The sequence below is a fragment of the Anguilla rostrata genome, chromosome 5 (assembly GCF_018555375.3).
Source record: "Anguilla rostrata isolate EN2019 chromosome 5, ASM1855537v3, whole genome shotgun sequence".
Lineage (NCBI taxonomy): Eukaryota > Metazoa > Chordata > Actinopteri > Anguilliformes > Anguillidae > Anguilla > Anguilla rostrata.
Genome location: NC_057937.1, coordinates 17,643,030 through 17,666,096, shown reverse-complemented (window position 1 = coordinate 17,666,096; position 23,067 = coordinate 17,643,030). Strand labels below are relative to the sequence as shown.

Genomic DNA, 23,067 nt, shown 5'->3' with positions numbered 1-23,067 from the left:
CTAATGGCTAACAGAAAGTGAGCTACTCGTACTCGAGTTAGGAGGGCCTGAGCCTGATATCTACCCAAGTGTATAACATAATCTCATAAAAAAAACACGTTTTCAACGTACAAAAATGCCAAGTTACACATACAAGACATACGCCGTCAATAACTCATTCATTCAGACTGCCAAAATCCAGGCCTGCCATTAAAAGTATTGATATCAAAATGACGCCAAGTTACGGTACTACTAACAATATAGGCTATCTTGCCTCACCGAAATTTAATATCATGTATTCCAAAGCAATCCTACCCAATATTTCCTCAATTCTTTCAAGTCACTTGGCCCTGTGTTTTGTAATCTTACCATATTACAATGTCATGCAAACTTGAATGTTAGGCTCCACAAAATTACTTATGTTATTATACCGAAGTGAAATATCTCTGAATTAAGTTTTGTACTACCGTTACTATTTTGTGACATGTTGTTTGTGCTGTATTTGTTCTAATAAAGATTTATACTGCTTGTCAGATCGCCTGTGTAATGGTGTTCAGTTCACTAAGGAGCTGTTTGTTTTCATCGCTGATAAAAACTACCCACACATTTTAAAATCAGCTGATATATCTTAGGCTTGTCGCGATGTCCGTCAATACATTTTGTAATTACAATTAACAACTAAAATAAACGTGCATCTGCAGTTTCAACATTGAATATCCAAATATGTGCTTGCTAACAAGCTAGCTGGCTAAAACGTAATTTGCTAATCATAACATAACATATAGCTCGCTAACTGATTTTATGACATTCCAAGTTCCAGCGCACACCAAACTACGGAGGAAGAGGTCTGCATGCTATTTCGCCGAGGCTCTCAATCAGGCGAACGTTTCCTTGCTCCTGTTTACAACCTGAGACACTTCTCCAAACCGCGGAAAGAGTACAGATGAGCTGCTTAAACTCTGAATAACTCGCGATGTCGCTGTTTGAGGTGCTTGGCTAAGTTAGCTAGCTAGATGCGTTTCCTCTTTCAGTTTAAAATGAGCAATGACAGTGTTTCCAAACGTGTTTTTGACAATGTTGTCTTGATTATATAACCAAGGGCAAAGTATTCATACACATGAATTATTATTTTTTTGTTTCTCAAAGAGTGGTAGGGCCTATGTTTGGTGGAACTGTCATGGCAGGCGCACTACCGCTAGCCATCTTGTTATGAATTGTTTTCGTGTTTTTAGCCGTTCTCAAGCAGGCCAACTCAGACTAGAGTGCGGTACGAAAATTGAAAAAACTAGAACTGTTACAATCACTAGGCCTGTTTGATTTTGATTTGTACTTTGTACTCTTTGCGCGGTTTGGAGAATTGCCTCAGGTTGTAAACAGGAGCCGGGAAACGTTCGCCTGGTTGAGAGCCTCGGCGAAATAGCGTGCAGACCTCTTCCTCCGTAGTTTGGTGTGCGCTGGAGCTTGCCATTGAGCCATAACACGGTATTCTGTCGCATGCTGCAGCAAGGGTTTCTATGAAACTCTCGCTGGTTAAGAGATTATTTTCTATTTCTCTAGCTCTTTGGGCCATTCCCTGTGAAATTTGGTGCCCCTACTTGAAAGGTCCTGATACCAAGAAAATAAGGACCCCTTAATGAAGTCCGAATTATTGCCTCATTCAAATTTTAATTATTTAACGTTTTTGTTTGCTTATCCTTGATTGTACTGTCAAATTTTACTGATGCTAATGTTAAACTTGTTTTTCTCACTCAGTAGCCCATGAAGAAAAAAAAAGAAATTATTCAAAAAGTAAAAACGGCTGTCTTGTGATATGCCTGATTATAAACCGAGTTATATATATATTCAGAATTGAAGTTATATATTCGGAAATTGAATTTATATATTCGGAAATTGTACTTATATATCCAGAATTGAATTTATATATTCAGAAATTGAATTGATATATTCAGAATTGTAATTATATATTCGGGAATTGAATTTATATATTCAAGAATTGTACTTATATATCCAGAATTGAATTTATATATTCAGAAATTGAAGTTATATATTCGGAAATTGAATTTATATATTCGGGAATTGTACTTATATATCCAGAATTGAATTTATATTTATGTCCAGTGATGCTGGAAATCATTTTGAGTTTGGTTGCTGAAATTGGCAGCGGCAGGATGGTGTGCTGTGCAAAAATCAAGTAGTTCCTCATTAAACTAAAAAAATGTATACCTAATGGCTAGTAGAAATAATTTACACCCTTTACAGAACATGTAGTGACAAAATCTTGACTAGAGGAAGGATGATATAGATAGAGAGCAAGAGAGAGAGAGTGGGAGGATAATTTAGCTCCACACAAGTGACAGGCAACTGCAATGTTTTTAATCACCCTTAATAATGAAACCGTTTAATCGGTTAGTTGGGCCTATGTTATAATACAGAGCTGTAATCAAATCAGCATATCTTGAAGACAAGCATACATTATAAGCAGCCACTGCGTGTCAGCGGCAATATAAAGTAATCTTACCTTATGTAGTCTGGAGCACTCCAAAGGTGGACTTGCATCAGGAGTGATGCTGATAAAACCCCTCATTAGGGCCTGAATGTCATCCAAAATGTCACTGTGGGCATGTAGCAACGCCAGATGGGTAAATCTCTCCTGAGTGAGAGTGTCACGGGGCCAGGTTTTCAGCCGACGCTGAGAAAGATGTCTCTGAGGAAGCAGTGGACAGGTAAACACAAACACAACCGCTTCAGCTTTTCCACCTCCTTGAAGAGCCCTCTTGTTTGCGGATGCAAGTTTGACACATGAAGTCCAGTTTCGTGGACTGTGTGGAATGCTTGGTCCTTAATGAGGTCACCCAGCATGCTCAGCTGCAGGTGTAGAGACGCTCTGTCCATGTTTCTGGGAAGCTGGAGGGAACTCAGGTCAGCCTGTCTGACTGGTCTTCTGTGTTCCCTCCATGCAGCAGTCATCCTGCTTTGATCAAACTGTACTCGATTTCTGACCTCACTAGGATGAAGTGCTTCATAAAATGCCCTGCTTATTCTGCTTGGGTTAGGCAACTTCAGGCTGTTTTCAGCTGCATATGCTTTTGTTTTGGCCACAGTGTTTATCTATAGCTTTTTCCTTTCTTAGTGTATGTCAAACATTCAATAAATCAATCAATCTTTATTGTCCCATGTAGGGAAATTTGATTTGCATGAACAGTGTTATCACTTAAGTCCCCCTCTTTCATGCTACACATGTACCTCCTGTGCCACTTTCATGTTACATGTACCTCCATCCAGCACTTATATTGTCATTTGTATCATTGTAAATTGTATCATTATTTTGATGTTGTAGTTTGTCATGCCTCCTAGTTTGACTTAGCATAGGTTAGGTCAGAGAGTAATGTTTACTGTGTGAACTGGACTTAATGCGTTCATGGCTATGAATAACTATTACAAAATGAGCATTGTTCCTTATCGGACCTGTGATTTGTAGTTGTTCCAATGACCTTCGGTATGCACTTATTGTATGTTGCTTTGGATAAAAGCATCTGTCAAATAAATGTAATGTAATGTGTTTTTTGAGCATCTTTATGCACTCCATATTGCTTGCATACTCAGCAGGCTTTTTGCCTTGCAACTAAGAAGGCCAAAGGCAGTTCTTTCCTTTAAAGCGGGTCCTGCTGGAGTGCATCTAACGTCTCCTAAAGTGGGCCACAGCCACAGCATATCCTCCATATTGTTTTCATCCTCACACACCACCTCGTTGGACACAACCCGAGTATACTGCATACATCCTCATCACCAAAGAAAGACTTGTATATGTGTTTTTGTTTAGCTGATTCCCTAATGAGAGTAGGGCTGCTCTGAACAGTTCAGGGCGTCGATCCACAGGTGCACCTCTTATGCTACCTCTTGCAGGGTCAGATTAAGCGAATGGTTGCAGCAATGTACGAACAACGTGCCTGCCAAAATCAATTTCAGTTGCATCCCAGAGAAGCGACCGGACATGACATTAGCCCCATCAAAACTGTAACCCTGTAGTTTTTCCAAAGGGAGGTTCAAATGCAAAAAGATATCTTTCATGCTGGAAACTAGAGTTTGTGCTGAGGTGTTTGTTTAAAATCCTACAAATGCACTCTTGCAGGGTAAGGTCTGGATCAAGGTAGTGCAAATGAAAAGATGCTCTGCTCTGATGAAGTGCTGGTGGTACCATCAGTGGTCAGTTCATAGTAAAGACTGTTCGATGCCCAAGAAACTATCTCACACTGGACAGCATGTGCAAAGCGTTCAGCAATTTCATTCTTAACCATATCAGACTCGTGTCTCTCCTGAGCAGCCAATCATGAGCTTCTGGTAGCAAATACATACACTCAGACATGAGCTACCGAAACACTGAATCGCGCTGAAATTTACCTCACTGAGGCAATTCTTTACAAAATAGAAAGACCTGAAACCCAGTTATAGAACCATCCTTGCAGTGTTTTGTTATTTTGCCACCAACCCTGACAGCAGGGAGTTGATGGGCGCTGATACTGCTCAATGCTGCAATCTTATTGACAGCTTCCAAATGAAAACGTGTTTTTTCACATTCTCTGCATTTTCCCCTTGCTTTCCCTTGAAAAGCTGCCTTTTCAAAATGTGTTGTCAGCCTTTGTCCTCGCCTCCTTTATTAGCTTCTTTTCTACAGCAGAGCAGAAAATGAGGCATGAGGCTTTATCCATCTCTTTCACATAATGAAGCCATTTCCACCATTCAAACCAACCTGCTTTGAAGCATCTTAAGTTTTTGGTTCCAAAATACCTGGCGAGAAAATTTAAGTTGTGAGACTAGCTGGATTGAAGGGTCACTCTGCTCTCTTTCATTTGGGCCAGGGCTGCTGATGCGAACAGAAATGTTGGCAACAGAACTGAAGGACACTGAATCCGAATTTGCCCTCGGTACTTTTGATTCGATGGAGCTCTTGAAAAATTCTGCAATTCCCTTTTGCAACATAATGAAACTGCTAACAAGGCTAAAAACTGCCTGCCAACGTCAAATGACCATGAGTAAGTGTGTCAAATGGCAAAGACAAATGTGATAGGCTAATAGACGTTTAAAATACCATAAAAACTCCACCCCACCAAAAACACGCTGGCCCACTATGCCCAAAATACCCTAGTTAAAAATAAAAGAAATATTCACAATATTTATCTGCTGCTGTAGTTAAACAATCTGGAAGGTAGGGGGTGCTGCAGCACCTCAGCACCCCACTTCCTTGTCTGACACTATCTATGTCTGTCATATCCATTGTTTGTTAAGGTAGATGAACCTTCATCTTTAAATTTTGAATGCTTGTATCATCATTTCAATCATTTCAACCTGGTTCTGTGCTATTCATTTTGATCTACATGTTGCTCTGTCTATGAATTAATTCAGCTATTTCATTTATAATTGATATCATTGATAATAATTAATCAATTAAATAAATCTATTTTACAAAATTTCATTTTCCAATTTATCTCATCACTGTACTGTCCTGTGGTGGCATCATCGTGGTCATGACTAGAATACTTTTGAAGGAAGAGTTGCTGAACTCGTGCAAGGATATTGTCATCTTTATGATCAATCACAGAGATTTGAAAGTCAACTAAATGTGCTAAAATTCCTGACACAAAATTTCCATGATCTTGGGTGTCAGTGATCCTGAGTTGTGCAAAGCATCTTGGATAAATCTGTATGACCCCCAGTGGCGTGGAGTGACATAAAACGAAGAACATGGAGTTCTGTTGAGTATACTGACCATGAAGAACGTGGAGTTCTGTTGAGTATACTGACCAGGAAGAACATGGAGTTCTGTTGAGTATATTGCCCATGAAGAACGTGGAGTTCTGTTGAGTATACTGACCAGGAAGAACATGGAGTTCTGTTGAGTATACTGCCCATGAAGAACATGGAGTTCTGTTGAGTATACTGACCATGAAGAACATGGAGCTTTGTTGAGTATACTAACCATGATGTTCAGTGAACTCTCCAGTTAACCTAACCTGCTTGTCTTCGGACTGTGTACGGAAACCAGAGTACCTAGAGGAATCTCGCAAAGACAAGGGGAGAACACACAAACTCCACGCAGAAAGACCCTCGGCCAGGATTCAAACTCTACTTTCTTGCTGTGAGGTGACAGTGCTACACACTGCACCACCGTGCTGCTCTACTGAAATGTCATCAATTCAATAAAAAAAATCAGAAGTTATGTGTTTGAAGTCATTTATTTTGTAAAACGTATTTCACTGAAAAAATACAAATACATGACACTACAGTGTTATATCCCACTAATGAAAAAAATTTGGTCATCCAAAATCAAAGACTAACCCTATTCCAAGCTGCTGAACACACACAACCCCAATCTTGCCACATAATGTAGTTCGCTGTTCTCTTAAAATACTTTTGTATGATTCAATCCTTCATATACACTGTCATTCTTTCAAAAATAGCAATGTTGTTTTTACTGTAGTGAATGTAATGAAATTGTACATACAGCACTCATTCAGCATAATTATCAGAAAATAGGAAGACCAAAAAAAAAAAAGACCAGGCAGGGTTATCTTGCCATTTATTTCAATCATTTCCTCACAAGGACAATCTGCACGTGGGCAACATTCCCAAATAAATAGTTACACAAAAATATCCACATAAAAAAGTAAACTATATTTGTTATTTAGATCTGGCCATGATCAATATATATAGATATGTATATATTTTCATACTTGGTTATTGGGCTTTCTCAAGGTCATCTTTGCTGTAAATAAAATCACCCAAGAAATGATCAAGGCCAATATTACAGGTTGCGGAAATTAGCCAACTAAGCCAGCAAGTTGGCTAAACATCTGCATGCAATTTTACAAGGACACAGCACTGAAGAAAGACAAAGTACACAGTTCACCAACATCTAATAGCTTAGCCTAAGCTACAAAGAACAGCCATTTTGGCACAAAAGTGTAGGGACGACCACTTTTCCGCCCAGTGACGAAACGGAAAGTGGGTAAGGGATGGCGTGGTTACGCTTACGTCGGCTGTTTCGGGAATGGAATTTCGAGGGGATACATCCTATATATTTTATTTTACATCTGACTCCATTATAAAACTTAGAAACCTCACTGCCTACAGACATTACAGAACACAAGAGTGCCAAGCGTTGGCCTCCAGCGTAGTTTGAGCACTGTGCCTTTGCTGTTGTGTTCTAAATAAATTAGAGCGCAGGACTATATGCCAGGGGCTGGTAGCGGTCTAACAGTACATTAGTGCTGTAACAGTATGGTATACCCACAAAGACACAGGAAAGGGCCTACGAATGGCAAGCTATCAGAGACTCTGTGTGAGACACCGTAAAGCAGTTAACCTTCAACAAGATTAGGAGGAGTGCCAAGTTGAGACAAATAAATGTATCCTAAAATGTTCAGATTGGTAGAGTTACATAATACAAATGTTACATACTTATCGCACAGATGAAAGTATAAAAACAACCAAATTGCATCTGAGTTACAAAGTACAAAAAATTTGAACAGAGTACCGTACCAATGGACTATACGCAGTGTTGATAAGAGCCCCTGAACAACGCCAGTTTCCCCAAATATACCCGAAACATCAAACAAAACCATAACAGACCAAAGGAGAATCTGAACTACTGGGCTCACCGAAACATAAAATTGCTTTCTCCTGCCTTATCGGTAAAAAGTCACACCACACCTTTATGCCACCGACACAGAGGGGCATTAACACTGAATACTGCAAATCGATTTGCATCTGAAGGTGCGTTCTCACCGATTCCCCAAACTGTCCGTTTGATTCGGCGGGACCCGAACGAGTGGTGTAGCCTGTCCCTGATTGGACAGATGCACTGCAGTCGGTTTTGGCTCCCCATCTTCAAACCAGAACAACATGGCGGCCTGTTCGTAAGCTTTCTCTTATTCCACCTAGACAGTCCACAGAAATGTGTTTCTGAAGAAGGTCGAGAAACGGGCAATGCAGTTGCTGTTTCGTGAGCCAGGCGAGCTGCGCTGGTTTCTTCTCCCATAGAATAATGGTGGAGCATACCCTATGCGAATACAGAACCGGCGAACGCACCACACCACTCGCCGGGCCGCAACCACCACACACCGCACAGCCTCCACGCGGAAAATGAACAGAACGCGTCGAGCGCCGGAATCGGTGAGAACGCACCAGAACACCAACCTTGGCGAGGACCCTGAAATGAAATGCCCACTACACCACAAAACCAACGACAACAAACTGTTCCTCACGAACTCGGCTTTCCGAAAAAATATCAAACACGACAACGCTGTATAAAAGAAGGATATTACAGTTGATCAGGACCACTGTGATCAGGACACAGCCGCGGGCACGCAGTCATTGAGTCTCGGCTACCCTGGGGTAGAGAGAGGCGAGCTGTGACTGGGGCTGTGGAATGTCCTTTCCAGCTTCCTGACGGCTTTCTCGGCGCGTGCACAGGGCACGGGTTGCAGGCGCGCGGGGCGGCTGCGAGGCCTATTTTGGAAAAGCCCTACGAAAGGCCTCTGGAAGCTGTTGATTCGCAGCAGCACAGACGCGATCGGGTTTACATTTATGTACACACTCCACGGCGGCTAGCGGTGAAGCACTACGGACTGGACTGACTGCACTGAAGCATGCTAGAAGCGCAGAAGCTACGAAGCCTTGGCTGCCTGCAGCGGCGTCTCGCGGGATCGGAGCGTGTTCTCCCCAGGGCTCTCTGCCAGGCAGGAGAGCCAGGTGTTACCATCGGAGACCCAATCAGCTGCAGAGACGGAGCACCGTGAGCGTGCGTCCTAAACCAATCGGGAGTCCCCTTCTTGGCGGGCGTGGCATGTTGGGAACGGACATGTGGACGGACGAGGGGTGGGAGGGGAGGGGGTGGGGGGGCCCCGTGCAGTGTTTTGTTTTGTTTTTTTTTGGAGGCTGTCTCCATGACAGCAAACAGAAGCAGAGCGTTGAAGAGTAGTGTTCAGCACAGAGCATGCCCCTGCCTGCCTGGAGATCGCTGGGCGAGGCAGAACCTTGGGCTCAGTCCTGCCCGACTCCCCCTTGGAGAGAGAGAGAGAGAGAGAGAGAGGCTTCTTCAGGCCTGTTTGGGCGGCCTCTTGTTCCCTCTCTTCCAGTGAAGAACATCACAGACTGGTGGGGAAAAAAGAGAAACAGCAGCAATCAGTCACTGTTGCTCATTGATCACAATCTACTGTTCTCTCTCCCATTGGTTACAGGCTAAACCGAGCTCTCTCCCATTGGACATAGCCAGTATTTGTCATCTTTCTCAGTAGTCATAATCAACACTGGCAATGAAATGAGACTCCTGGGTTTTTTTGTTTTCTTTGTATACACATTGTGTGGTTCCATGGGTGTGTTCAGATTTAAGTGGCTCGTTTAGCGTACACCAATGTGAGGCATTATATTATTAGGGTAAAGGTGAGGATAAAAGGAAAAAGAAGAACAAGCCATTAATTAAAGTCAAAGGCAAACAACTGACTGGCATCAACAGTTCATTGGTATTAACGTCAAACAATTAACATATCAGTCATGAGAAGAGACATTATAAAAATCATTAACAATAACAACATCAGACAAACAGACATAGAATTAATCCTTATTCAATATTACAGTTTTAACTATGTGACCTATATTTTCTGACTATCAAACCAAACTAAGTAACTCGCATAGGGCAAAGGCAGGAACCTCTAGTATAAATATACAGAGAATTCAAAGTACTGCCACTATTAGAACCACTGTTTAATGTGTGCCAGTAATGAATAACAATGGATTCAACACACCTAGAGATGAGACTATGAAGAGCCAACTACTTTTACAAAGGAAAAAACACCTCTGGGTGCCTCTGGGTCTGGGCTGAAATAGTCTCAGGTTTAATACTGCAACTTCTGCTCTGGCAGGTTTTTTATAATGTCTTCTTGACCCAATTGGCATGTAATTCAATATCTCTGAGAGCTACAAATATATAAATAATATATAAATAATTCCCCATAGGCTTAATTTATCATAAAACGTGGTAATTATAGTTACTGGAAACGTCTTGAGTTCTGTTTTAATAAAGGTGTAAACATTAATTTTTAGTTTCATGCAATAAACTATTTTACTACTTTCAGTTCAACAAAAATATCAGAACCAAACAACGGTAAATCAAAATCTGTACCACTCCAGATGTTTAAAAAGTTATTAATCTACGACAATCACTTTTCAAATTTGATAGACTTTACATACATTCAGGTAATTTCATGCAGAAAACATTCCTGATGATTCTGCAAAAATCCATAATACACTACGAATCAAAACATATTGTCCATTATCCAGTTAAGCTAGTTTGTTAATCAAATCTTTGTACTCTTTGTACAAGAATCCAACTCATAAACGTCATGTCTTGTATTCAACCCAGTAGGAAAATTATCAGTCAAAATACAGTACACAACCCCACTGTTCCAGACACCAGTCCTCCACTTGGCTCACTGTGTTCTCTGGTTTCTAGGTTTTCACAATGGCTTTTGTCTATATTATAACAGTCAGACAATGAGCTTTTGACTGATGCCAAAGTTCTCTCACAGTTGTATGGGCTCTAATCTGCGGTTCTAGATAAGATAAACAATTTCAATTTTATCCTCACATGAAACTTCTCCTATATATTCACTCCAGAGGATTCTCTCTGAGGAGACTGGGTAATGTAGTCCACAGGAGAGCTGACTCTCAGCCCATAATGGCTCCTCCTCATTCACCAGCCCTGGTAATCTTTGTACTGTGATCCCAACTCTTTGTGTAACCATCTGCTTTCCGCTTGACTGAAGTGAGAAAATAAACAAGGAGGGCCAACTGCCTGCAATCCTCTAAAAAATCTGAATATTCTCCCTGTTAACCAGCTCCTGTCCACTTCAAAAACACTGCAAAAAAAGTCTGCCTATGTATTTTAGTCTTGTAATGAGACTTAAAATCTTTTTTTTTCCCCATTAGAAAACATTCGCTTGCTTTAAGTTAATATTTGCTTGACAAGCGAAATTTTCCTCCACCGTTGGCAAATCTTTAAATGGGTCAAACTCTCACCTCACTGGCGATATAGATGTCGTACTTACCAAAACAAGTCATAGAAATATGATTTTAAGTCTAAATATGAGACGAAAACACTAGTTGAGATTGACTCTTTTTTGTTTTTGCGGTGAGACAGCATTACATTACATTACATTACATTTACTTGGCAGACGCTTTTATCTAAAGCGACGTACAAAAAGTGCATTTCATGGTCATAGACAACTGCTAAACACAGGTTCAGTAAGGTACAATACTTATTTTGTACAGCTATTTCTAGCCAAGAACACAGTTCACACAGTGAACACTATTCTGACCTAACCACTGCAAAGCCAACTAGGCAGAAGGATATGACAGCAAAAAGGATCGGCGACGGACCGCTACGGTACGCCGCACAAAATGTCCCCAGCGAGAGAGACGCACTGCGGGCCCCCGAGGGCCCTCTGCCAGCTCCTGAGAGTCACCACGGCGTGACTGCTTGTGCAACTCGCCGCCGATTACCTCAGCGCGGGAGAGAGACACGCCCGGCGCGGGAGAGCGGGGTAGCGAAAACACATTCCTCCTCCCGAACCAGTTCTATCAGTTCTCCCTTAAAAAAAAAAAACAGCGAGCCTGGAGCCCTCCCAATTTCAATTCCAGGCGAAGTTTACCTCCAGCGCCGCGCGGGGAAGCGCGGGCGACGTTAGCGACGGGCCGAGACTTGCGCAAAAAACAAGCCGCCGGTCTGAGGTTTCCAGAAACGTTTCCTTGCAACAATATTTACAGGACTGACCCTAACACAAGGCCCACAGCCTATCCCACGAGAACACATTAGCACTTATCCGGGGGGATGAGTGGGCGGTGGCAGTGGGGTGAGTAAGAGAGGACACAGAGGTGAATGAACCAGAGTAAGGGGTAAGTGGATGAAAGGGTGAGTAGGGACGTGCAAGTGGATTAATATATGACAGTGTGGGATCAGTGGGTGAGGTGAGTGGGTGAGAGTGCGGGTATAAGAGAGAGGGGGTGAGGGTATAATAACTCACAGTTCTCCTGGCACTGGAAGCAGTCGCAGAACAGACAGTGCATGGTGCGGTAGCAGTTGTCCAGCAGGGCTTTGGGCTTCACCGACTTCCACTCTGTGACCTCTGGATCTCTCACACTGTCCAGGACCTCCTGCAGCACCTCAGGAGGCTCCCACTAACAGCACACACACACACGCACGCACACACACACACACGCACGCATGTGCACGCACACGCACACACACACACACACGTACATGCACGCACACACACACACACGCACACACACGCACGCACAGGCACACACACACACAGACGCATGCACAAATGCACACACGCACACCACAAAGAGAGAAGCACAAGGGACATTAGAGCAGGAGTAGGCAATGACAGGCCGGTGTGCATGCACATTTTTGTTTCCACCAGTTACCCTGGCTAAATGAGCTAATTGGCTGTATACACCAACCCTGGTTAACTGGTAGATTATATCACAGCACACATTTCGTACAGGGACACAAGAACAGTCTTCAGCTGTCATTCATGCACTTAATAAGAAATTTAGCTAAAATGTCAGACTGTGTAAATGTTATGACTGATTAAGTAATTAAGGCCAGAAGTTGGCTCGGAAACCAAAAACGGCCATGGCCTTCGCTTCCCACCTCTGCGTTAGGGAAACGAACCTTCAAAAATGGTTGTGCGAGCAGGCCGTAGGGAGGAGTTTTGGGGAGGAGGGGAAAGTGTGAAAGAAGAGGGGACTGCGCTGCGGTCCGAGCACCAGCCGCTCACCTCGCCCAGCTCCTGCAGGAAGAGCTGCTGGATTATCCTGAACAGGTTCTCCAGGTCCGAGGCGTACGTGCGGGACGGGTGCCTTTCGGGAAGCACCCTCAGCACCTTCTTCAGCACCTCCTGATTGATCAGGAGCCACAGCTCCTGCAGGTCCCGGGCCTTCAGCTCCTCCGTCCTGTTCTGGAGGAGAGGGGGAAGGAGGGAGGACGGAGAGAGGGAGAGGGAGACGTGCACGGATGAGGGGAAGAGTAGAGGTAAAGAGGAACTCAAGGGAATGAGTGCAGTGTAGCAAGAGGCCAGGCGGGGGAGATGGGGGAAGAGACTCACCAGGAGACTGATGTTGTGCACCCTGAAGACCTCAACATAATGCACTCGAATGGTGTAGTTAATCGGAAAATTGTGCTTCTGTAATTGAGGGAGAAGATAACGGTTGTGAGCCTTTTGTGTTTCAGCAGAGATGATATCATTCCCTCTGTCTGGCTTTTCCTTTCTCTAACAATTCCTATCTCTCACTCCTCTACTTCTCCTATCTCTGTACCAATTCAATAAATTGATGAAAAACATTGGTCAATTTAAGTTTTGGTTTTTGAGTATAAATGAAGCTATTTATGTCCTTCATATGGACAATGTTAGATATGTGGGGTATGAAAAGCACTGACTTAGTGATTTTGTGTATATCTTTTATTTTTACTTAATTATGCCTTTATGCGTTGGCTTGACACAGGTGAACAGTGGTACTGGTTAAGAATCTATAAATGTTTTACAACAAAAAGTCACTACAAGATCTAAATAAAGAGGGTGCTCTATCTCTCTCTCTCTCTCTCTCTCCATCTTACCATGTACTGTCTCCTGTTGGTGAAGTTGAGCCTGTCCTTCAGGGTGTCTATAGACGTGCAGATGCGGGGTGGAGTGGACATCACCGCAGCCGGCAGTAACCAGGTTAAACCTACAGAGGGCAGCAGAGCGGCATCTCAGCGCTGGTCATCTGTGGCGATTCAACCCTGGCATCTATTCCTCCACTTCCTGTTCCCATGATTCCTTTCCCTCTACCAGCTTCTGTTTATCTCTGCAGGACCTGGGTAGGGACCGCCGATGTTTCTCGAGTGCCCCGAGGGGCGGTGTGCCAGGCCCGAGCGGTGGGTCCGCCCATGGCCCCGCCGCCCTCAGGGGCCCCTGCATTCACATGCATACGTCTCAATAACGGCTCATCTGACAAACGGGAACGCCCTTACCACCCCTTTTTTTGTTTTTTTCAAAAAAGAATGTTAAGACAAAATCTGAGGCTGAACGGAGGTCACGTGCCCCAATTCATAAAAGCAGGTGGCGAGCCAACTTGAATACCCTGTCGGATTACTCATCGGATTTTATGAGACGTGTGTAATGGGTTTGAGCTCCCCGTCTAAAGACGATGTTTTTGTAAGCATATCTGCCTGAGGAAGCAATGACACTGCTTCCAGGATCAGCTTCTTCAGGTCAAATGTTAGTCAAGGAAGACTAAAGAACCATAAGTTCCAGTAAAGATGGAGTAGGAGCTAACAAGATGCTTATGTCATAATGCAAGTAAACACAGTATTTTAGTATCACACCGAAACATCAGAAATTTGTGAAAAAAATGTTAAAATAATTAGGATTATGTTATACACAGTAATCATTTTATGGATCATCATAGAGCAAAGTATTTCAGGATATCTGAAATGCATTTGGGGAAAAGTATTTGAAGACCAAAATACTATTTTTGGGAACTCTTTAAAATACTTCGAACGCCTTTGGTCAGAAAATTTGAGTTTTTCCAAATGGTGCTTGAAAACTTTAGTCAGAAGAAGTAATTCTTTCTGGGTGTTCTATTTCAAAATACGTGAATACGCAGAAAATTGCATTTTCAAATACAAATGCTTAAATTCTTGCGTATTTAACGCAGGTTTGCTTTCTCTACATTATTTTGTAGTTTGCAAATGCAGAGAATGCAGGGGCTCAGCTCTCACCCAAAGAGACGACAGGCATGAACAACAAGGTTAAAGGTGGGTTGAGCTGGGGACATTAACCAAGTGGGAGACTAATAAAAACAGAACATGGCCGCCCCTTTCTGCAACTCCCAGGCACAGAGGCTGGACGCGCAGCCCTGTGTAATCCGAGCCTTTTTTTAAAAATTACACCGCATTCCCGTTCTACAAACCGCCATCCCCGGAGACCGTCGTTTGACCCGCTTGGCGGCTATCGCGCTCGACAGCGCTCGGTTGCGGCGTGAGCTCTGCTGAACCGAAACGCTGGTGCCCTCTGGGATCCGGGACAAGGCTCCAGAACACAGCGGAGGAGATGACAAATGCTTCCACGAGCTCTCCGCCCGAGCCAAAACCAACACCAGCGTCCGGTCCAACAAACATTTCCCAAAACTGCACATCCACGTTCCCATCAAAATTACAGCCCAGGATTCCCGAAGAAGGGACAGAGCCAGAACTGCAACCAGTGCAAAAAAAAAAACCCTACCCACATTTTCATAATGCAATTGTCTCCTAACTATAATCGTAGCCACACGTGACCTGAACCCTTTCTGAAAAGTCCACACATGACTAAGTGCTTTTAAAATATGTTAGCGATAAAGGATGATTTACTGTTGATCAAAAATTCAGGAGCCAAAAAAAAAAAAGGTTTTTAGGATAGCTTCAGGAGAAATTATGTCCAGCGTGAACTACCGAGTTTTGGAACATCTGCTGACGGGTGCTGCAGTCTCAGACCAGAGTTTGAAGGCAAAATGGTTCCGTTCACCCGATTTTCTCATGAAAATTCATCACTCTCATCTCGCTCTGCTGTTGCAATTTTCATCTGCTTTGAGCTTTACGGATCTGTTGCATCATCAACCTGGCATAAAATGCTGGCCACTCCGCTGGAGTGTACATTACACCGACAAATCTGTTGCTGCTTCCCCCATGCACCCCAGCCAGATGTCCTTCATTGACTCCCAGCAGTTTCCACTTTAAGCAGGTTGCAAAGGGAGGGAAGATTTGGGGGATTTCGAAGGCGGTTCCTAATCTTGAAACAGACCTTCATACCATAATCGCTGGATCTTTGTAATTCAATTGACATTACATTAACTTATTTAGCAGACATTTTTATCCAAAGCGAATAAGTGCACATCGAAGGTCATTGGAACAACTACAGTACAAAACACAGGTCCGATAAGGAACAATAGTGATTCGTAGCCATGAACACATTGTGTCCAGTTCATACAGTAAACAATACTCTCTGACCTAACCTATGCCAAGTCAAACTAGGAGTCATGACAAGCTAAAACATCAAGATAATGATACAAAGTACAATATAAGCACTGGATGGAGGTACATGTGACATGAAAATAAATCTAATACATACATCTAAAGACAGGATAGATTGTTTTTCTCACAAAGCTCCATTGAACAAACAGGTGCTGAGTCCTGAGTTCTCGTGTGAGCAATCGGGTACCCTGTAGCAGTGACAGAACATGAATTGCAAAGATCATGCCCTCGCATCAGATGCTCACTGCGAAAAGGAACGCTTTCAGCCATTAACCTGCGACTGCTATTCAGCTTAGGGTTGAGTGCTTTCTTCATGATGTGGCGATAATGTGTAATACGATCTAAATAACGATATTGATATTGAAATTATATTTGGAAACAGCCTGCAGAGTCCCACTGCTCCATGACATGTGCTGCTCATTAGAGAATGGCTAGGCTGCGGACAGTTTGATGCATGTAACTGCTAATAAATGCAAGCTTGTTAGTGAACATAAAAGCCGTATCAATGTATTAGTATAGTTTTATGCATGTTTTGTTTCAAAGACTGCACTCTTATCTATTTCAGTACATGCTGATTGTAACTTTGACAATTCTATACACAGAAGGTATAATGTTGCTGGTTATTACAGTGGCATTAGACCCACACAAATGTAAAAGTGTATCTTTATATTGTAGATGACTGATACATCATACTTTTATTTTAGATTAAAAGTTACATAAGATTCTCTATAAAAACTAAAGTAAAAGGTAAAAGAATAGCTAACAAGTGAAAGAACATTAAATCAATGTTATGAAGTACAATTTTACTTAATTAAATCTCAAAGCTATAACCTAAAAAAGTTTTGAAATCCATTTTTATTTGTCTTGAACAGCATATTCAATTGATGGCAAAGAGAGTAAAATGGACGGAAAAAGCAATCAGCGTTCAAAAAAGCCTATTCATTCCCAGAAATTCCAGAAAATTTCCATTTCCACCAAATTCATTTCCATTTTGAAAATTCCCAGAATTCACCAAGTCCACCAACAGAAAGTGTTTTGTACAACCGCAACTCCAATCCTGGTTTTTGTTCCAACAAATTATTCTTGCATAAACAGCAGTAATACACCAGCATTTGTTCCTTTCTTTATCAGGCCACAATAAAGCACTTTAATCAAGGATACAGAGGTCTCACTACAGCTCATGACTAAAAACAAGAACCAAAAATAAATGAATCTAATCACATAAATAACCAGGTTATTTAAATAATTAAGAACAGGAGTTGGCATGGAATCTGGCCAATAATTGCCCATTCTGGTGCAGCCCTGCTGTACCGCATAAAAGTGGAAAAATCTCTGAAGTCCTTTCCCATAATTCCACGCTGCACTGAATCCTGTAACCATACTCCCGGAGTGCACTGAACCATCACTCATGCTTCTACGCTACACTAACCCGGCCATGACCCATAACTCTACACAGCGTGTGACCAGAGAGGGTGGCACACAGTGTTTGGATTGGTCAGAGTTAAAAATGCTTTCCCCTGTTCCAAATTAGGGTGGGAACTGGACACGTTCGGCACCATGCTGGGCGCCAAATTTGTAATTTTGAATAAAAATGTTTTCTCTGTATATTCCCAAATATTACATTGTATTCCTGTATTCCGGGTGGCATGATTTTGCTGTCAGACTGTCCATAATGAGAGAGGGAGCAGCCCAATGTGGTTGGCACACTCTCTCAGTCAGCACTCTCGCAGTGTGTGTGTGTGTGTGTGTGTGTGTGTGTGTGTGTGTGTGTGTGTGTGTGTGTGTTTGGGGGGGTTATCAAGAACGCAAAGAAAAATTCCAAATCTGTTCCCCTGAATCTGGCCACCCAATCATCCCCAGTTTAAAAACCTACACAGAGCAGAGTGAAATCAACACCAACAGAGTACTTTCAAATTTAACAGCACACGCACTGTCCCGGCTGGACTCACAAAAACGCTGTTGATTTAGAGTTGATTTAAGGCTAGGACTTGCTCTGAGTCTCTAATAATCCTCCCTCTAATAAAAACCAACCCTCTCCACCTCCGCTGATTTTTAATGAGAATTATAATGAAAAATGTCTGCTGTGCTTTCACCCGGTGAGCATATGTCTGAGGAAATGGGCCCCCACCTTCCCTCAGGGTCTAGTGTTTTGAAAACCATGAAAGGAGCTATATAAGTAGACTCAATTACTATTACAACTGCAAGTCCTCTCTCTTCATCCCACTCAGTTTATTGGTTTTGCAATACACTACACAGCATTAAAGAACATTCACACTCTCGATACCAACTCGATATCCAACAATTACCCGAGCAAAACTTCACTGGACTGGGTTTGATAGCAATGCTGTCTTCCCCAGGGCTCGAACCAAGAACCAGCTGAGTCAGATGAGCTCAGCCTGCTCCCTCACATGGCTCTTGGAAATGCTGTCAGCAACCTGAGTCTGGCCCTCATGACACGGCAGTGATTTATCAACTCAACTAAAAATAACATCTGTTAAGGTAATTAGCCCCTCATTTTCCTCCAGGCCAGACATGTTCAGCCCAACTCCACAATTGGCTCGCTCACACACGCCGTGCGCATATAAACGCACACGCATGCATCTGATACCGCGCGTATAAAACAAACGCACGCCCGTGCGCCTGCGCGTACGTGCGTTGTGTCCGCCGCACTCCCGCTCACGCAGTCCATTTACGCGGAGAAACACGCACACGTCTGATCCTGCGCACGGACACGCATCTGGTCAAACACAAACACACGCGCACCGACACACACCGGTTTTCACGCAGGCACACACACATGCACACTCGCGCTCGGAACAGAAGGGTCATTTTTCCCCTCTTCATCATCCCTTCCAGACCCTTCCTTAATCCCTGACTCAACAGCCGTGCTCCCCGGGGGGAGAGAAAATACGGGGTTGCCGTGACCGCCTCGCCCCCCGCCCGGCCCCCTTCCACACGCGCGCCCCGCGCTGCAAGCCCACGCTCTCTTACCCAATACCAGTGCAGAGAGCCAAATCGCTGCACGGGTCATGGCTCCGGGGGGGGGGGGGGGGGGAGGACCGCAGGCGGCTCCGGCACACGCAGAAGGGTCGGTCTCCCGGGGGTCGCGCCCGTCTCTCGCCCTCGCTGTCCCGTCTCCCTCGCTGTCCCGTCTCCCTCTCCCTCCTCTCCCGGGGCGGCGGGGGGGGGGCGGGTGGGGGCCCCGAAGCGGAAAAACGAAGCGCGGCGGGCGGTCCTCCGGCGGGTGATCGGCGGCGGTCTCCTCCGCTGCTCTCCGTGGCAGCTGCTGGCGAGGGGGGCGGGGCGCTCTCAGCTGCACAGCCAGATCAGAGAGTGAGCGACGAGTCGAGCAGCCTCTCTGCCTCGCAGGCAGGGGCTTCGGATCCGATTATCTAACTAAGGTCAGGAGAGTCTGAAAGCTTACCTTGCCTGAACCAATAAACACACTCCTACAAATTTCCAGGGGGTTCAGATTTGTTTTCCACCTCCCATATGCAGCTGTGTGGACCTAAACAGATGTGTAGTTGTTCTTTTTTTTTCCTTTTTTTTTTTTTTGCTAATCTAACAAGAAAATTTGGGGGGGGAGGACCTGTACTAAACTGTTAGAATAACTGAGGCACAACCACTCAAAGGAACAAGTACAAACTGGGAAAATGTCCGAGGACAACCCCCAGGTTGAAATATGTTACTAAACATTCCTTTTTTGGCTAATCTAATATGACTGGTAAATCCAGAGCATAAACTTGTTTCAAATTCATATCCTCAGCTACTAGTCCAGAACCCAACCCAACTTGGAGACTACATAAATAAATTAGCCTAATAAAAATAAATAAGTAAGGAAAATAAATTAATAAAAATAAGTAAATAAATACACAAATAAGCCTGTATTTCAGCATGCGGTTAATGACCCAGATGTTAATTCCCTGCACAGGATGACGAGTAAAACTGAACAGCATGCAAAATTTTACACACATTCCTTTGAGCCAAGGTCAGGACAGAAGAGTTAGATGGAGAATGCTTCACATTCATCCCCACCCATATCCCACCCCTGACTCACCGGTCTAGGTCTCTTCCTCCTGCAGGACTGACGCAGTTCGCGAGGATGCTCGTCCCCTCAGAAGGTCTTCCTCTTTGATTCTCCTTCTCCTCATACAGTTCTGTGACACAGACACGGTGCATTGTAAAGACCCAGAAGACAGAGGACAGATAAGCAAGCAGGGATGTCTAGATAAACGTGATGAACATGCTCGTGCACAACACGTGGAAACAAGGAAGAGGGTTTCAGTTCGTTCAGGTTAAATTACAGTCTATGATTGCGCAATAAGATTAAATGAATGGATAAACAAAAACAAAATCGAGCGACACATTAACTATTTTAAAAATATGGATAGTTTATTAAATATAAAATATTAAATATTGGTTTAATTACAAAACAACTCAATGTGGATTAATTACACTGCCAATCAGTATAACATTTAATGTTTCGGTAAGGTCACGAACAATCTCGTTATTTACTAAACTTCATGGTGTCCTCTCGCTTTGATATTACTTTCTCAGCACCTGTACGTCTCACATAAAACGAAGAAAACCAATAATCCCTTTGGTAAGATCACTAAGAGTTCCACGATTTAAAAAAAAAAAAAACATTCAATTCCAATACTTTTTAAATCTGAAACATGCCTGTCAGTGAAGTAATACGCCACGAGCTGTTATCAAATATTTGCTATCGTTTTCGAATGAGACTGCTGCGTTATATGTTCAGTGCATTTGCATATGCCTATGCAGTATTTATCGTTTTATATAGTCAAAGCTTCGTAAAGGTCGGAACAGAATCGTAAAAGCGTTCCGGTCAGCACTACTGTACTTTGCAATGTGTCTCAGTCCTCGCGTAGCCTGCTATGTTCTTGCTGCGCCATGCGCAAAATTCAGTGAGCTGGACAACACCTGTAGTTTGTTCCTCAAAGACCGAAAAATAAAAGGCTATACGCACCTCTCAGCCCTGGATTGTCCTACTTGGCGCCATCCCCAAGGTGCAAATGGACACCTGAAAGACTGACCTCAAGGTTTTAAGCGTGGGACAAAGCGGGATCCGCGCGCGTGTGTAGTCATTGAGAGAGAATAATCTCCCTTAGCTGTGACGTAGATCATAAAATACTCTCAAAGAAACGCACTCCCCCTTTCCATTACAAATGGAAATAAAAAGTGGAATTTCCCAAGGCTAAAACCCCAGCACGATGTTGTCCACTTTCTATGTCGTGAAGTCAACAGCTTCCTGTCTTACCAGATATTAATGTCCGTTCAAGAGTAGCCTCGTGCTTGTCCACGTCGCCTCGCGAATCACGGCGATGCCAGACGATAATATTTACTTTCACTTTCGAGGGTGTCTAGCCACTCTCCCGGTGCCTCCCGTGAATAGACACTTGTGTTAGAGAGATATTGACAGAAATCTGAATAGCCTATAAAATAATATCTAAACCAGAATACAATTCATCGTTTTCTCATTGCCGTCAATTCCGAGATATGGCTCTCCAACGGTGAGCTTTTCGAAGTTATTCATACTACGGCCCAATCCTGATCCAGCTTTATCCCTTTGGGACACCGAAAGACCACAGCAATGTGTCACAGCTTGCAATAAATTGTCTTAAGACATGTCATGCCCCGTGGTGGGGTGTCAGGGATCCCACGCGCTCTGAGGCGAAAACCGCCTCCTTCGCCACTCACCCCGTCTGTTCGCGCACTCACGCTCAGAGGTATTAGCCTGTCCGGCCACAAACGCCCCCACTGACCACTACAACGGATTCTTCTCTTTCCTCCGTCGCCGCACCTCGGTCTCGAGATTCTGCTTTCATCGACGAATTGACCGGAGTTGAAAGATCGGCTGGCAAATGTTTGTGAAATGCTAGGAGTACGCATAAATCTCTCTGCACCGAATCTGGTTTGGCTTGAATTTGGAATACAGGCATTACTAAAAATGAAGCCAAAGCAGAATAGTCATGTATTAGGGAGCCTAATAATAATTCCGTATTGATCAGCACTCTTTGCTGAATGTGGAGGCATTCAATATAGTTAATTCATATTTCGTTAACCTGTTTTTTGTCAGTCTTGATGGTGATAACATGGACTTGTCTGACCATCCATTTAAAATGACAACTCTGCAACTTACGTATTCAGACAACCAAGAAAGGGGCAGTTTTGGTGTGGAAACTTTAGAGAAGGGGGATTCCAACCACAGACCCCTTTTAAAAACATAATCGTCAACAACACCATCTGTGAGTGCAGACAATACATCACTGGGGAAATCCCAGGTCGAGACCCAAAGATGATGCCAACTGAGGAAGAATGTCAGTCTGCAAAATGTCGCATGCCTCCACTCCTCTTCCTCCAACCCAGAATATAATCCAGGGCTGATGAAACTAGCTCCCATCTCTGGTCCCTCCATCCTTCCACCCAAACCCTAAATTACCCCCCCAACCTCATGACTTTCAGCAATGGTGGACCTCCTCCTAGTGGTGCATGGTTGGCTTCTATTTGTTCTTTCACTCCGTGATCACAATTTAGCATGCTACAAAAAATAGTTCCTTTCTCAGGATTCCCTTTAGAGTAAATGTGGAGTGGTAGATGGGTCCTTTTGGTCAATGGCAGGAAAGAAAATTTTGTTTGCGAACAGCAGATGCCTCATATGGAATAGAGCCATCTGTTATTTCACAGGTGGATTTCTGGGTCTTTCCAAAGTGCAAAAGCGTGTGAAAGTGCTGATGACCAGTCTGTGTTAATATTTGTGTAAATCCTCAGCTCATCCCCAAAATATTCTCCACTCAGCCTCCATGAATCTATTAACCCTGTCACTGGAGTCATGCCAGCAGGAGAGGAGACATGACATTACTGGGAAAATCACCCACGCAAGATCCTCACAGAAATGGAATATACCACTAATATATTGAAAATATACATATAATCAAGATTACAGCAGTATTGCA

At 43.5% G+C, this 23,067-nt stretch overlaps 1 protein-coding gene across 2 annotated transcripts; it reads right to left on the bottom strand.

Moving 5' to 3' along the window:
• Positions 1–6,536: 6,536 nt before the first annotated feature.
• Positions 6,537–21,891, bottom strand: il34 (interleukin 34). Of its 2 annotated transcripts, none has more exons than XM_064335470.1 (8): positions 21,081–21,891; positions 20,148–20,247; positions 19,082–19,403; positions 13,658–13,767; positions 13,149–13,226; positions 12,822–13,001; positions 12,057–12,210; positions 6,537–9,129 (listed from the first exon to the last, which is right to left on the bottom strand). In XM_064335470.1, the coding sequence occupies exons 3-8, from the start codon at positions 19,119–19,121 to the stop codon at positions 9,074–9,076; spliced, it is 618 nt and encodes a 205-aa protein (XP_064191540.1). In that variant the 5' UTR covers positions 19,122–19,403; positions 20,148–20,247; positions 21,081–21,891; the 3' UTR covers positions 6,537–9,073. The 2 variants fall into 2 exon arrangements, with proteins under 2 accessions (XP_064191540.1, XP_064191541.1); XM_064335471.1 differs by having other exon boundaries at positions 21,372–21,891.
• Positions 21,892–23,067: the final 1,176 nt, after the last annotated feature.

Bases quoted from the DNA above. Each gene is read 5' to 3' on its own strand.
- il34 (XM_064335470.1), bottom strand. From the start codon at position 19,121: ATGACCCGTGCAGCGATTTGGCTCTCTGCACTGGTATTGG. The intron at 13,002-13,148 runs GTGAGTCTCTTC...CCTCTCCTCCAG, and splicing joins TGCACAACATCAGTCTCCTG to AACAGGACGGAGGAGCTGAA. The intron at 12,211-12,821 runs GTGAGCGGCTGG...GTGTGCTGTTAG, and splicing joins TCCTGCAGGAGCTGGGCGAG to TGGGAGCCTCCTGAGGTGCT.